Source organism: Trachypithecus francoisi, unplaced genomic scaffold (genome assembly GCF_009764315.1).
Source record: "Trachypithecus francoisi isolate TF-2019V2 unplaced genomic scaffold, Tfra_2.0 Lachesis_group3, whole genome shotgun sequence".
Lineage (NCBI taxonomy): Eukaryota > Metazoa > Chordata > Mammalia > Primates > Cercopithecidae > Trachypithecus > Trachypithecus francoisi.
The window spans coordinates 85060434-85073475 of record NW_022681468.1 but is presented as its reverse complement, the minus strand read 5'-3'; the positions used below and the strand labels follow the sequence as shown (position 1 = coordinate 85073475).

The window sequence follows — 13042 nt, the reverse complement described above, 5'->3', positions numbered from 1 at the left end:
TAATGGCGGCTAATTAAAAGTAATGGCAAAAGGCACAATTACTTTTGCACCAATCTAATATTAAGAAGTGCTTTCCACAGCTTCATTCAATATCTGCTTTCCTACAGAATTAAATGTATAGTTGGCCCTCCGTGTTCGTGGGTTTTGCACATGCAGATTCAGCCAACTATAGATCGAAAATACTGGAAAGAAAAAACTTAAAAAAGTAATACAAATAAAAGTAGTTACAACTATTTACATACCATTTACATTTTATCAGGTATTTTAATGTAGCGATGATTTAAAGTATACAGGAGAATATGCATAGGTTACATACAAATACTATGCCATTCTATGTAAGGGACTTGAGCATCTGCAGATTGTGGTATTCACAGCTAAATAGACTGCTCTGTGCAGGGACAGAGGCCCTACAGTGAAGTGAAAAGTAGACACTTGATTGTGGACTAATTTTTCCAGTATTTCCCAAAAACTTACAGCTAACAACATAATATTAAACATGTTTTATTAGCATCTTATACATCTGACACTCTCTCCTAAGCATCCAGTTTATTTTCTAGTCATGGGTTACTTACTAAAAGTCTGTGTAACATGAGCTCACATCAGATCAGAAAACATCAAGCGGGTAGTATTTTTGACCGAATTAACATACAAAAGAAACTGCCTGTATCATGTATATGGGCTCCAAGGGTAGTTCATAGTTCAGCCTCTTCATTCTTTTCTACTTTTGTCACCTGATATAGAAAATGATCTATAAAATCCTTATAAATAAGACATGACTTTTGCCTGTAATGCGTAGGATGAAAAAAGGCCAGTGCTGCATGCTATGAAACAATAGCAACTTTATAGGGGAATCCAAGGTCTGTGTGCACAAAAATTATAAATGCCATTTTCTGCTGTGCTGGAAAAACTGAAGTTTAAAACACAAATCAACTAAGCCTTTCAAGGATGAGGTATCACAACACTGGTAGCTGTTTAATATATTCATTTTAAGTACGACTGGATGCTAAAAAACCAATCACTGTAATTAATAAAGGTGAGGGAAAACACAAAGATCAGCTAATAGGGGTAAAAGATCATTTAGGGTAAAATAAATGTAACATTCTTTATGTTCTCAATCACCTGGGAAGGCAGACTGTGGAGTATCAGGAAATAAGAGTTTTCTTATTTTCAACATGGAGGTATACACTTCAGAATTCAGAAGGTAACTGAGGCTATAAATAGTAATTAAAAGAACAAAACAGAAGAAAGCAGGGGGAGTTCCACTGTCCAGCTGTTGCAATTTTCCTGAAATCTTGTTTTTGAGTCTCTCCTATTTAAGGATAAAACAATTTAGCACACAACAAAAACCTTAAAAAGGGTGCCAGTTGGACCACAAAGCACTGAACTTTCATTAGGATGTAAAAGCCATTTTGAAAAACGATCTCCACTGTATGTCAACTTATTTCACTCCTCAATGCAACATGCAACTCAATGAAATATAATTTGAGTAGTGTTGTGTTGGTATGCATCATGATTATGACTCCAAGAAAAATGTATCTAGTACATTCTAGAGGTTTTGTGGAGGGCGCTGTAAAACAAAGTTTGAAGTAAACAATAATAAAATACAAAAATAAAAAACCAGGGTTTTTTTTCTCCAAATTCCTGGTTTAATAAGGACTTGTTTATTTTGAGGAAAAAAGGTCCCAAACATCAGGCTGTTCACAAAAATAACCCACAGTATCAACTTTAGAAAACAAATCTTAAGACTATAACACTAATTATTTTTCTAGAGGATGCATTTGACATGCCAACTCTCATTCACAAAAATACATTGTTACATTTGTGTTGAACTGCCCCACACAGCACACTAATGTGGGGGTGTAACACACATACTTCTAACTCAAAGCTGCTTTCAGGAGCTACTCAACTAAATGAGATTGCCTTTGCAGTTAGGGAAGCAACTACTGAACTTATGTATGAATGAACAGAACTGTACTCCCTGCATAACAAGAGATTATTTTGGAGACAGTTGATAAAAACCATACATCCTTTTTATTGTTAAGTCATAAAGAGGTATCAAAATTAAAAGCAAAAATTACAGGGTAAGACTTAACAAAACTACTAGGAGCGTCAAAGGAAGTGAAAACGGGACTAGGCGCGGGGCAATATGAATTAATGAACATGGGAAGGACAAGGATGGGGAGAACAGTGAGCATGTGCTGAAGATACTAGGGGAGAGGATCTGGTGAAAAATTTGATCTTAGACAAGCGCCTAGGTAAAGAAATAATGGGATAAGATTTCTAAACCCCACTATGTGCTTAAGAGTCATCCTCGCCATTGGCGCTGTCTCTGTCATCCTCTCCTTCCTCAGCCTCTTTTTCATCATCCTTGATCAACTCCAGCTGTGAGAAACAGACACAAATAGGATGGAGTTAGAGGCACTCCATGTGTCCCTGAGCCCCCCTCCACCACCTTTTTCTTTCCTTTCCCGTGGTTTTCACCTGGTCATCCCCCCGATCTTCATTATCATCATCATCCAGTAGGTCCCCCTCCTCAGCAGAGTCATCTGCACCCCCCTCAGACTCCATCTTCACATTAGTCTCATCTTTCTTCACGGAGCTGCTGCTCTGCTCCTCTTCTGACTTATCGTTCTTCATCTCTACTGGGGATGAGAAGGACAAGTCTGTCTAGGGGCAGTAATGTCCACAGGATGTAGACAATCCCCACTAAGGATCACAGAACTGCAGCACAAATCTACATCCTCCCACACAAATACCCTTCCCAATTCACACTCCCCAAGTTTCATATTACATTGCTTTATATTCCACTATTCCAACTTACACTTTCAAGTGCCTTACGTAACTAACCCAACTATATACTCAACAAGCAGAAAACCCATTTACCTGCTTGTTTGCTCTGTTCCTTTTCAATTTTTTCCAGGTTTTCCAGGAGAGAATCCACTTTTTGTTTTATCTGGGTCAACTCCTTCTTAATGGCCTGAAGGTCATCTCCTTTCACTTTAACATAAACAAAATAATGGATTAAAATCAAATGTACAGAACATATGAGTTAGCAAATACACTGGCACTAGACTACATCAGGAGCAACCAGGAAGAAACAGAGCCAGTACAGATTTCCCTGTAATAAAGGCCCTTGATTCTACTATAAAGCACTTACCGTAATTTTTTTTTTTTTAATATCTTTTAGACCTGGGCTATCGCTACATTGCCCAGTTCTGAGTGCAGTGACTATTCACAGGTATGATCACAGTGAACTCCTGGCCTCATGCAATCCTCCCACCACAGCCTAAATCCCCAGGGTCTTAGCCTGCCCCTAAGCATCTGGGGCTACAGGCATAAGCCACCGCATCAGACCTTCTGTTTTGTTTTACTGCCTTTCATATTTCCAGTTATAGGAGTTCAATACAGAAAAGTTAAAAAATCAACATACTGAACACTATCTGAATTTTAGTTTTTAAATAACCCACAAAAAAACCCCTCAGAAACTTAACACAAACCTCAACTACATAAAGTCAAATGACATCTTTCAAATCACCTAGCTGTTGCAGTCTAGAATTGGCCACTCAGTCACAATCTTGTCTCCTCCATTATTTTGGATTTTTAAAATTATTTTTCTTGAGATAGAGTTCGCTCGTCACCCAGGCTGGAATGCAATGGCACAATCTCGGCTCACTGCAACCTCTGCCTCCTGGGTAAAAGTGATTCTCCTGCCTCAGCCTCCCAATTAGCTAGGATAACATGCATGCACCACCATCCTGGCTAATGTTTTGTATTTTCAGTAGAAATGGGGTTCCTCCACGTTGGACAGGCTGGTCTCGAACTCCCGACCTCAGGTGATCCGCCCGCTGGGCCTCCCAAAGTGGTGGGATTACAGGCATGAGCCACCACGCAGCTGGCCTCTTCCATTATTTTGAATACAGAAAGTTATGTGGCACAACAATATTTTAATTGCATTAGCTTCCCTATTTCAAAACGTAAGAGGTACCAAAATCACAAAATGAAATAATACATACACTTTCCAGACTTGGAAGATCCCCGCTGTCCACTCTTAGAATTGAAGCCACTTTTGCCCCTTCGTGAGGTGTTGCCTGATACACGCTGACGTTTCGAGGGCACTACAGCCCGAGCAATAGGAGGAGGAGGAGGTACACGTGCTGGGTAACTGTACATCCTATTGGGTAAAGGAAAATGGAATTCATTCAAACCTAACATTATCTCAGCACAATTCAACATACCTTATGATAAATAATCAACGAATATTGTCTCTCAGTCGTTTCTTTTTATTAAATTTCATTAAGAAGGCCAGCAAAAACCTCCATAATGGGGTTTAGAAATCTTATCCTATTATTTCTTTACCTAGGCATATAAAATAGTTTTAATACTGCAGCAACTTTTCCTTAAGAAAAACATACATATCAAATTATATGGTTGGCTGGCCTTTAGCACTGGATATAAATGGTTTCTCTGTACTAATGGAAGTATTAACAGGGTATTTATTGTAATGAATAGCCTTTGTTTGGATCTTATTCTTTTCATATATACATTACAAAAAACAATTCACGTAAGGTCAAATACTCTTAAAAAGGTTCCAATTAAAAGGGTATGTAAACAGTGGTATTTAGCATTAGCGAAACCTGATTCTTTTCACCCACAGAAGCAAACAAATTATTACAACTAGTGATAAAAGGTTGAACCACATAAAATTTCACATCTATAAAATCAGGGCAATTTCATGTAACTGAGGGAATCATAGCAAAATGTGTTGACTGAGTATAAATACTACTGGTATAAAATATCTCATATAAAAAAAAACAGGCAGTATCATTTCTAACTAAATTTACGCTTAATTCCAACAGGGCAGAGACCACTGTCTATCTTGTTCACTATTTACCTGTGTCTAAATGCACTGGCCAGTACACACTTAGCACTCAATAAATACTGGTTGCTCAACTAACTGATGTTTCTATTAGAAATCTTAATTTCAAATGTCTTATAATAATAAATTTAGTATCCCAGTGATTGATAAAGATACTCAAAAGCAGTAGCTTGGTACACTTACATTTGTAAAGAGAAAATTCAAAACAGAACAAAATACTTCTTACACGGACATCAGTTCTAAACTTTCTACATCCCACATTATCATTTCCATTGTGGCAACATATGAAAAAGTCCGGGCCGGGCGCGGTGGCTCAAGCCTGTAATCCCAGCACTTTGGGAGGCCGAGACGGGCGGATCACGAGGTCAGGAGATCGAGACCATCCTGGCTAACACGGTGAAACCCCATCTCTACTAAAAATACAAAAACTAGCCGGGCGAAGTGGCAGGCGCCTGTAGTCCCAGCTACTCGGGAGGCTGAGGCAGGAGAATGGCCTAAACCCGGGAGGCGGAGCTTGCAGTGAGCTGAGATCCGGCCACTGCACTCCAGTACGGGCGACAGAGCGAGACTCCGCCTCAAAAAAAAAAAAAAAAAAAAAAAAGAAAAAGTCCTTTAATTCTACAAGCTTTTTAAAAATGCAACTAACTTAATGCAAAGGCCCAGGTACTCTACAAAAATACACCTACCAACTGCTCTGCCTAACTCCAAAGATTTCTTAAAAAATAAATATGATATAATCAAGAACTTAAAAAATTTTATTAATCATTTTTGTCATAATACTCTCTCTTATACATATACAATGGTGGCAAGTTATTCTGAGTTGTAGTATCTCCAATCTTCCTGTAGTGAAAATATTTACAAGTCTCATTGCTAATTCTCTCCTCTGTTAACCTAAAGTGTTTTCCACAGTACATCAACAAAGTAATGTTTAATCTTGTCCCAAGAGTGGCTATGGACAGGAACATTTTCCTAAATTAAAAAAGAGCAAGGAAAGATGAGGTGGAAGACTGGTTGAGCCCAGGAGGTGAGAGAACCATGACTGCTCCACTGCACTTGAACCTGGGGAACAGAGCAACACTGTCTCAAAAGGAAAAAAAAAAGTTGGCATTTCCCCTAAGTATGGTTAATCTGTTAGTTTACTCCATTCATGGGAATTAACGCCAAAAAAAAAAAAAAAAAAAAAAAAGAACTTTTTATTATCACTACTACTTTCCCATTTTGACATAAAACTTTTGCTCTTGACCAAAATATTTCAAAGTATGATACAGAAACTATAAAATATCAATGTTCAGAAACTGATATCCTTTGTGTGAGATAACACTTACACAAATTGCATAATAACAATTTCTGGAGGTAAATCAAAATGAGTTATCTGTATCCATGGGCATTAAACTAAGCTTAAGCCCCAGTCCAATGGATATAAATATCTAATCTACTTCCTAAGCCACTAACCTTCACCGGCACCCGCATCTAAACCAATGAGCTAGCTACCTAGTTTCCTACTGTCACTGGAATTTCCTTTTAAAATCTACTATTTCATCTGACCATAACCAAAATGAAGCAAGTAATACAGTTTTGTTTTGAATCTATGTAACAATCCCATGAACACAATTAGGAGTCAAATTCTCTACTTTTCTGAAGAAAAATATTTCACAATCTTTCAGCCAGTAGGGCTTAAAGGGCTTTTAGTTACACAGAATGCTGCTCAGGCAGAAATGGACTCTCATTCACATTTGAGGAAGTAGTCCTTGCCTTGAAAAATGTTGAGGATAAGTGTGAAAATAGAAAAAAAACATAAATAGTGTGACAACCTTTAAGTTAAAAGGGATATATATTAAGAAGCTCAGTATGACTACTTCAAGCACCAGCTAAAAATTAACTAGAAATTCTCACTGAGAAAGCTATACAATAGGCAACAATAGCTGCTGATTATTTACCGATTAAGCCTAGGCAGTTAAAATCTTTTACCAGGGGAAAAAGAATTAATTCTAGGAGAGTTATAACTGCACCCATAATCAAACTCGATGGTAAGTGTTGGTATAAAATCAAGTCAGATTAAAAGTAATTAACTACCTCGGCTGGGCGCGGTGGCTCAAGCCTGTAATCCCAGCACTTTGGGAGGCCGAGACGGGCAGATCACGAGGTCAGGAGATCGAGACCATCCTGGCTAACACGGTGAAACCCCGTCTCTACTAAAAATACAAAAAACTAGCCGGGTGAGGTGGCGGGCGCCTGTGGTCCCAGCTACTCAGGAGGCTGAGGCAGGAGAATGGCGTGAACCCGGGAGGCGGAGCTTGCAGTGAGCTGAGATCTGGCCACTGCACTCCAGACCGGGCGACAGAGCAAGATTCCGTCTCAAAAAAAAAAAAAAAAAAAAAAGTAATTAACTACCTCTTGAAAGAAATTAAAACACTCTAGAGACATTAATTACCTGAATAGATTAAGAAAAAACACGGCCGGGCGCGGTGGCTCAAGCCTGTAATCCCAGCAATTTGGGAGGCCGACACAGGCGGATCACAAGGTCAGGAGATCAAGACCATCCTGGCTAACACTGTGAAACCCCGTCTCCACTAAATACAAAAAAACTAGCCGGGCGAGGTGGTGGGAGCCTGTAGTCCCAGCTACTTGGGAGGCTGGCGGAGCTTGCAGTGAGCTGAGATCTGGCCACTGCACTCAGCCTGGGCAACAGAGCGAGACTCTACCTCAAAAAAAAAAAAAAGACAAAACACACCAGCCAGGCATGGAGACTCATGCCTGTAACCCCAACATTTTGGGAGGTGGAGGCAGGCAGATTACGAGTCCAGGAGTTCAAGACCCGCCTGAACAACATGATGAAACCCCATCTGTACTAAAAATACCAAAATTAGCTGGGCCTGCTGGCACACACCTGTAATTCTAGCTAACTCAAGAGGGCTCAGGCAGGAGAACTGCTTGAACCCGGAAGGCAGAGGTTGCAGTAAGCGGAGATCATGCCATTGCACTCCAGCCTCAGTGACAGAGCAAGACTCCCTTTTAAAAAAAGAAAAAAAAGACAAAACACACCAGCTGGATGCAGTGGCACACCTGTAATCCCAGCTACTCAGGAGGCTTGAACAGAGGAAGGAAGCAGAGGGGGTTGCAGACAGCCACTGTGCTCCAGCCTGGGAGACAGAGTAAAAGCTTTTATCTCCCCTACCACACACACACAAAAAAAGAATGTCTACCCCAATTTCCAAATGTAAAAGCATTACAAGACACGTACTAAGAAAAGGTTTTCAGAGGGAAAATTCTTAAATCGAAATTCTGACCGTAAGACATTAGCTGCAACACAGTGACATTTCCTGGGCCTCAAAAACCTGACTAATAATACATGTCAACACTATAACAGAGTAGAAAAAATTAGAAGTTAATCTATTAATAAAGCTATCATTTATCATTTGGTGCATGGACTTACTTAATGGACCACAGCTGGTTCTCATCTTAAAAATGTCAACAGATTTTGCCGGACAGGGTAGCTGACACCTGTAATCCCAGCACTCTGGGAGGCTAAGGCGGGCTGCTCATTTGAGGCCAGGAGATGGAGACAGGCCTGACCAACGTGGTGAAACCCAGTGTCTACTAAAAATACAAAAACTTAGCCAGGTGTGGTGGCACACTCCTGTAATCTCAGGTACTGTGGGGGCTGAGGGACAAGAATCGCTTGAACCTAAGAGGTGGAGGTCGTAATGAGTCAAGATCGCACCACTGCACTCCAGCATGGATTACAGAGTTAAGACTCCGTCTCAAAACAAAAATTAAGAGAACCAAAGGAGCCGTTTTTTTCCATTCTAGGTCCAGTAAATACTACTTAAATGAACTACCAATTGATGATAGACATCTGCCTCAAACTCTTAACTGTGTAGATAAAAAGAAACACCGATATAAAAGTTTAATATAGGTTTATATTACAATTTAAATAACAATACGTCAAACCTGTGACCCAGAATACAATCTATTCGTAACGTAGTTGGAATTCTTGCTTTTGTGCTTAAAAATAAAATCAACCAGCAAAATTTCTGTACCTTGTGTTTTATTTCTAAACTGAAATAGATGATTTCTAATGTTATTTGCAAGTACTTCACCACACCACAAACACCTGTCTTCGTTAGTCTAGCACCAGTTTACGTGGATACTATCAACTGCAAGCACCAGTCATTTAAAATATAAAATGATTAAATTGTAAACCAGTATCTCATTTGCTCACCACTGGAGCTATACAAGGTATTCACCACATGGGGAAACTCTAACATAATTTTTAAAGAAAATGTAATTCTGGTAATTAAGGGGGAAAAAATGGAAACAGGTTATTACCACATTGTTGGGTTAGCCTTGTCCAAAGATCACTGATACGGGTTGGGGAACACCACATACCTCCCTACTACCAAAGAATAGGTAGCAATAGTTCCTATACTGAGCCAATGGCATCAATCAATAATTGGTTCTGTAATATTCTATCAGAAAGAATTACAGATATTAGTATTTAGGGATATTTTTGCAAATTCTAAGTCATTTGACTGAAAATGGCTCCACTGACTGACAACTTGGAAACAGAGAAGAAAAAATACATTAAATGTACGTACTTATTTTAAGAGGAATAAAATTTGACATCTTAAAATATGCAAGATAGCATATTAAGGGAAAAAGTGGTTTCATTAGGAAACTATCTTAACACAAAACCAGACAATTTGAAAATGCACCTGAAAACTTTGAGTCAAAAAGAATCTAGTCTGTAACATGAAGGTTGCTTGAGTCCTAGATCAATCCTCAATTCAGAAACTTGACTGGATTGAAGACTTTTAAGAAAGGGGAGGCCGGGCGCGGTGGCTCAAGCCTGTAATCCCAGCACTTTGGGAGGCCGAGACGGGCGGATCACGAGGTCAAGAGATCGAGACCATCCTGGCTAATACGGTGAAACCCTGTCTCTACTTAAATACAAAAAACTAGCCGGGCGACGAGGCGGGCGCCTGTAGTCCCAGCTACTCGGGAGGCTGAGGCAGGAGAATGGCGTAAACCCGGGAGGCGGAGCTTGCAGTGAGCTGAGATCCGGCCACTGCACTCCAGCCTGGGTGGCAGAGCAAGACTCCGTCTCAAAAAAAAAAAAGAAAGGGGAAAAAAAAAAATCCCTGGCTTTTGCTTCTGTATATGGCCTCAGCCTCCTAAGTAGCTTGGATTACAGGTACACGAAAATTACCAAAACAAGCCAAATTAGGTTTTGTAATTTTTCTAGAGATGGGGTTTCACCATGTTAGCCATGCTGGTCGTGAACTCCACCAGTCTCAACCTCCCAAAGTGCTGCAATTACAGGCATGAGCCACCGTGTACAGTACCAAAGAATTTAAACATTACTCATTTGTCATGATATTCAACAACACACATACTCCCACATGTCAGTGTCGATGTTCACCAAAGATAAAATTTTAAACCAATAGTGTGGTGCGATTTTTATTTTTTAAACAACTGAAATTGAGGCTAGGCGTAGTAGTTCATGCCTTTAATCCTAACACTTTCGGAGGCAGAGGCAGACAGATTGCCTGAGGTCAGGAGTTAAAGAGACCAGCCTGGTCAACATAGCGAAACCCAGTTTCTACTAAAATGCAAAAAAATCAGCAGGGTGTGCGGCATGCACCTATAGTCTCAACTACTCAGGGGGCTGAGGCACGAGAACTGCTTGAACCTGGGAGGCAGAGGTTGCAGTGAGCTGAGATCGCACCACTGCATTCCAGCCTGGAAGACAAAGCAAAACTCTGTCTCAAAAAAAAACTGAAATTGAGTCGCATGCAGTGGCTCTGTGTAATAATCCCAGCACTTTGGAAGGCCAAGGCAGGCAGACTGCTTGAGCCCAGGAGATCAAGACCAGCCTCTGTGAGACAAACAAAAAAAAAATTGCATTGGCTTATGCCTGTAATCCCAGCACTTTGGAAGGCCGAGGCAGGCCGATCATGAGGTGAGGAGTTCAAGACCAGCCTGGCCAACATGGTGAAACCCCATCTCTACAAAAATACCAAAATTAGCTGGGTATGGTGGCGTGTGCCTGTAATCACAGCTGCTTGGGAGGCTGAGGCAGGAGAATCACTTGAACCCAAGAGGAGGCTGCAGTGAGCCAAGACCGCGCCACTGCACTCCAGCCTGGCGACAGAGCGAAGCATTTACAAGGAAGGAAGCGAGGAAGGGAGGAAGGAAGGGAGGAAAGAAAAAGAAAAAATAAAAAGAAAAAAAATTAAGTATTTTTAAAATAAAAAAAAGCTGAAATTACATAACAGTATTTTGAAGAACATAAGCCCACTGATTCCTTTATTCTCGTTCCTTTATTCTCATTTTATCAAGATAGAAGAGTAAAATACAATAAAATAAATTACAAAAATAAAATACAAAAAAAATCCTTACAATAAAATTGCTTTCAAGGAACAGATATGACTGCTAGGGAACAGAGTGAAGGAAAAGTGGTTGAAGACAAAGGTGCATTTCAGAGAATTGGGAACTATTTCTATCTTGGTTATAGTGATGATATTATATGACTATGCATTCTGTAAATCAAATCTGATGCAGGAATTATACACCAAAAGGGTGATTTTTATTGTATGTTTTCTATGCTGACTCCAATTTACCTGTCCATTCACTTGAAATATCTGTGTAAGATTTCTGCCTTTACCAGTACCTACCTTCGTCAAAGGTCACCAATGACACTAATTCAAAAAGACATTTTCTAAATTCTTCCACTATTAATGACATCTGACAGAGCTCATCTGCCTTTCTACTCTTTTGACGTATATTCATACAGCTTCCAAGATAATTCATGCTTCTGTGTTTTGTCCTATTTTTCATTTTGGCATTTTCAATCTCCTTTGCTCATTTTTTCCTTATCACCACATTCTTTAAAGGTCACAGTACCCCCAGAATCTCTTTTCTGTTTCCACTCATCCAGTATTGTGGTTTTATAAACTCTAAGCAGATGACTCCCTTAGAACCATATAAACAACTGCTTAATCTCTCTCCAAATGGATCAACTTTAACATGTCCACAACTGATCTATGATATTTGCTCCTCACCTTAGCTCCTCCCAATCACTGTCACTGTAAATTCCATACTTCCAGTTGTCCAGACAAAAACGCTGGCTACATCTTTGATTCCTCTCTCAGGCTTCACAACACAAGCAAATTTCTCACAGCATCACCTTCAAAATCCATCTGCTTTTCATCACTCCCATTGCCATTTCCGTGGTCCCACCAAAAATCACTGCTTCTCTGGTGGATAAATCTAACAGCCACCTATTATCTTTCTCAATAAGAGTGATCTTGTTAAAATATGACTAAGACCCTCCCATTCTCTTTACAAAGCCCTCTAATAGCTTCCCATCTCATTCAAAGTAAAAGCTAAAGACATTATGCCTTATGCCACTATGCCCAGCTAATTTTTTGTATTTTTGGTAGAAATGCGGTTTCACGGCCGGGCGCGGTGGCTCAAGCCTGTAATCCCAGCACTGTGGGAGGCCGAGACGGGCGGATCACGAGGTCAGGAGATCGAGACCATCCTGGCTAACACGGTGAAACCCCGTCTCTACTAAAAAATACAAAAAACTAGCCGGGCGACGTGGCGGGCGCCTGTAGTCCCAGCTGCTTGGGAGGCTGAGGCAGGAGAATGGCGTAAACCCGGGAGGCGGAGCTTGCAGTGAGCTGAGACCCGGCCACTGCACTCCAGCCTGGGCGGCAGAGCGAGACTCCGTCTCAAAAAAAAAAAAAAAAAAAAAAAGAATGAAAAGACGTCAGGTGCAATGGCTCACATCTGTAATCCCAGCACTTTGGGAGGCCAAGGCAGATCACCTGAGGTCAGGAGTTCGAGACCAGTCTGGCCAATATGGTGAAACGTCTCTACTAAAAATAGAAAAAAATAATAATTAGCCAGGCATGGTGGCAGGCACCTGTAGCCCCAGCTCATTGGGAGGCTGATGCAGGAGAATCACTTGAAACTGGGAGGTGGAGGCTGCAGTGGGCCAAGATCGAACCACTGCACTCCAGCCTGGGCAATAGTGCAAGACTCTGTCTCAAAAAAAAGAAAGAAAAAGAGATGAGAAGAAAAGAGCTGACAGTAAATCAGTCTCTATGAAGGCTAGCAAGATGTCCCACAATGACTGAGAGTTCTTTTAACTTTAAA

General features: G+C 40.4%; 1 protein-coding gene across 14 annotated transcripts in view; it reads right to left on the bottom strand.

The window, feature by feature from the left end:
* Positions 1-244: 244 nt before the first annotated feature.
* Positions 245-13042, bottom strand: part of HNRNPC (heterogeneous nuclear ribonucleoprotein C) — a 59664-nt gene continuing 46866 nt past the window's right edge. For 10 of the 14 annotated variants that reach the window (XM_033188659.1, XM_033188668.1, XM_033188660.1 and 7 more), the window contains 4 exons: positions 4014-4171; positions 2884-2997; positions 2482-2642; positions 245-2382 (listed from right to left, as the gene is read on the bottom strand). In XM_033188659.1, coding sequence (XP_033044550.1) covers positions 2299-2382; positions 2482-2642; positions 2884-2997; positions 4014-4171 — 517 coding nt within the window. In that variant the 3' untranslated portion in view covers positions 245-2298. The remainder of the gene's footprint in view (positions 2383-2481; positions 2643-2883; positions 2998-4013; positions 4172-13042) is intronic. The other 4 variants (XM_033188665.1, XM_033188672.1, XM_033188666.1 and 1 more) reach the window with 1 other exon arrangement.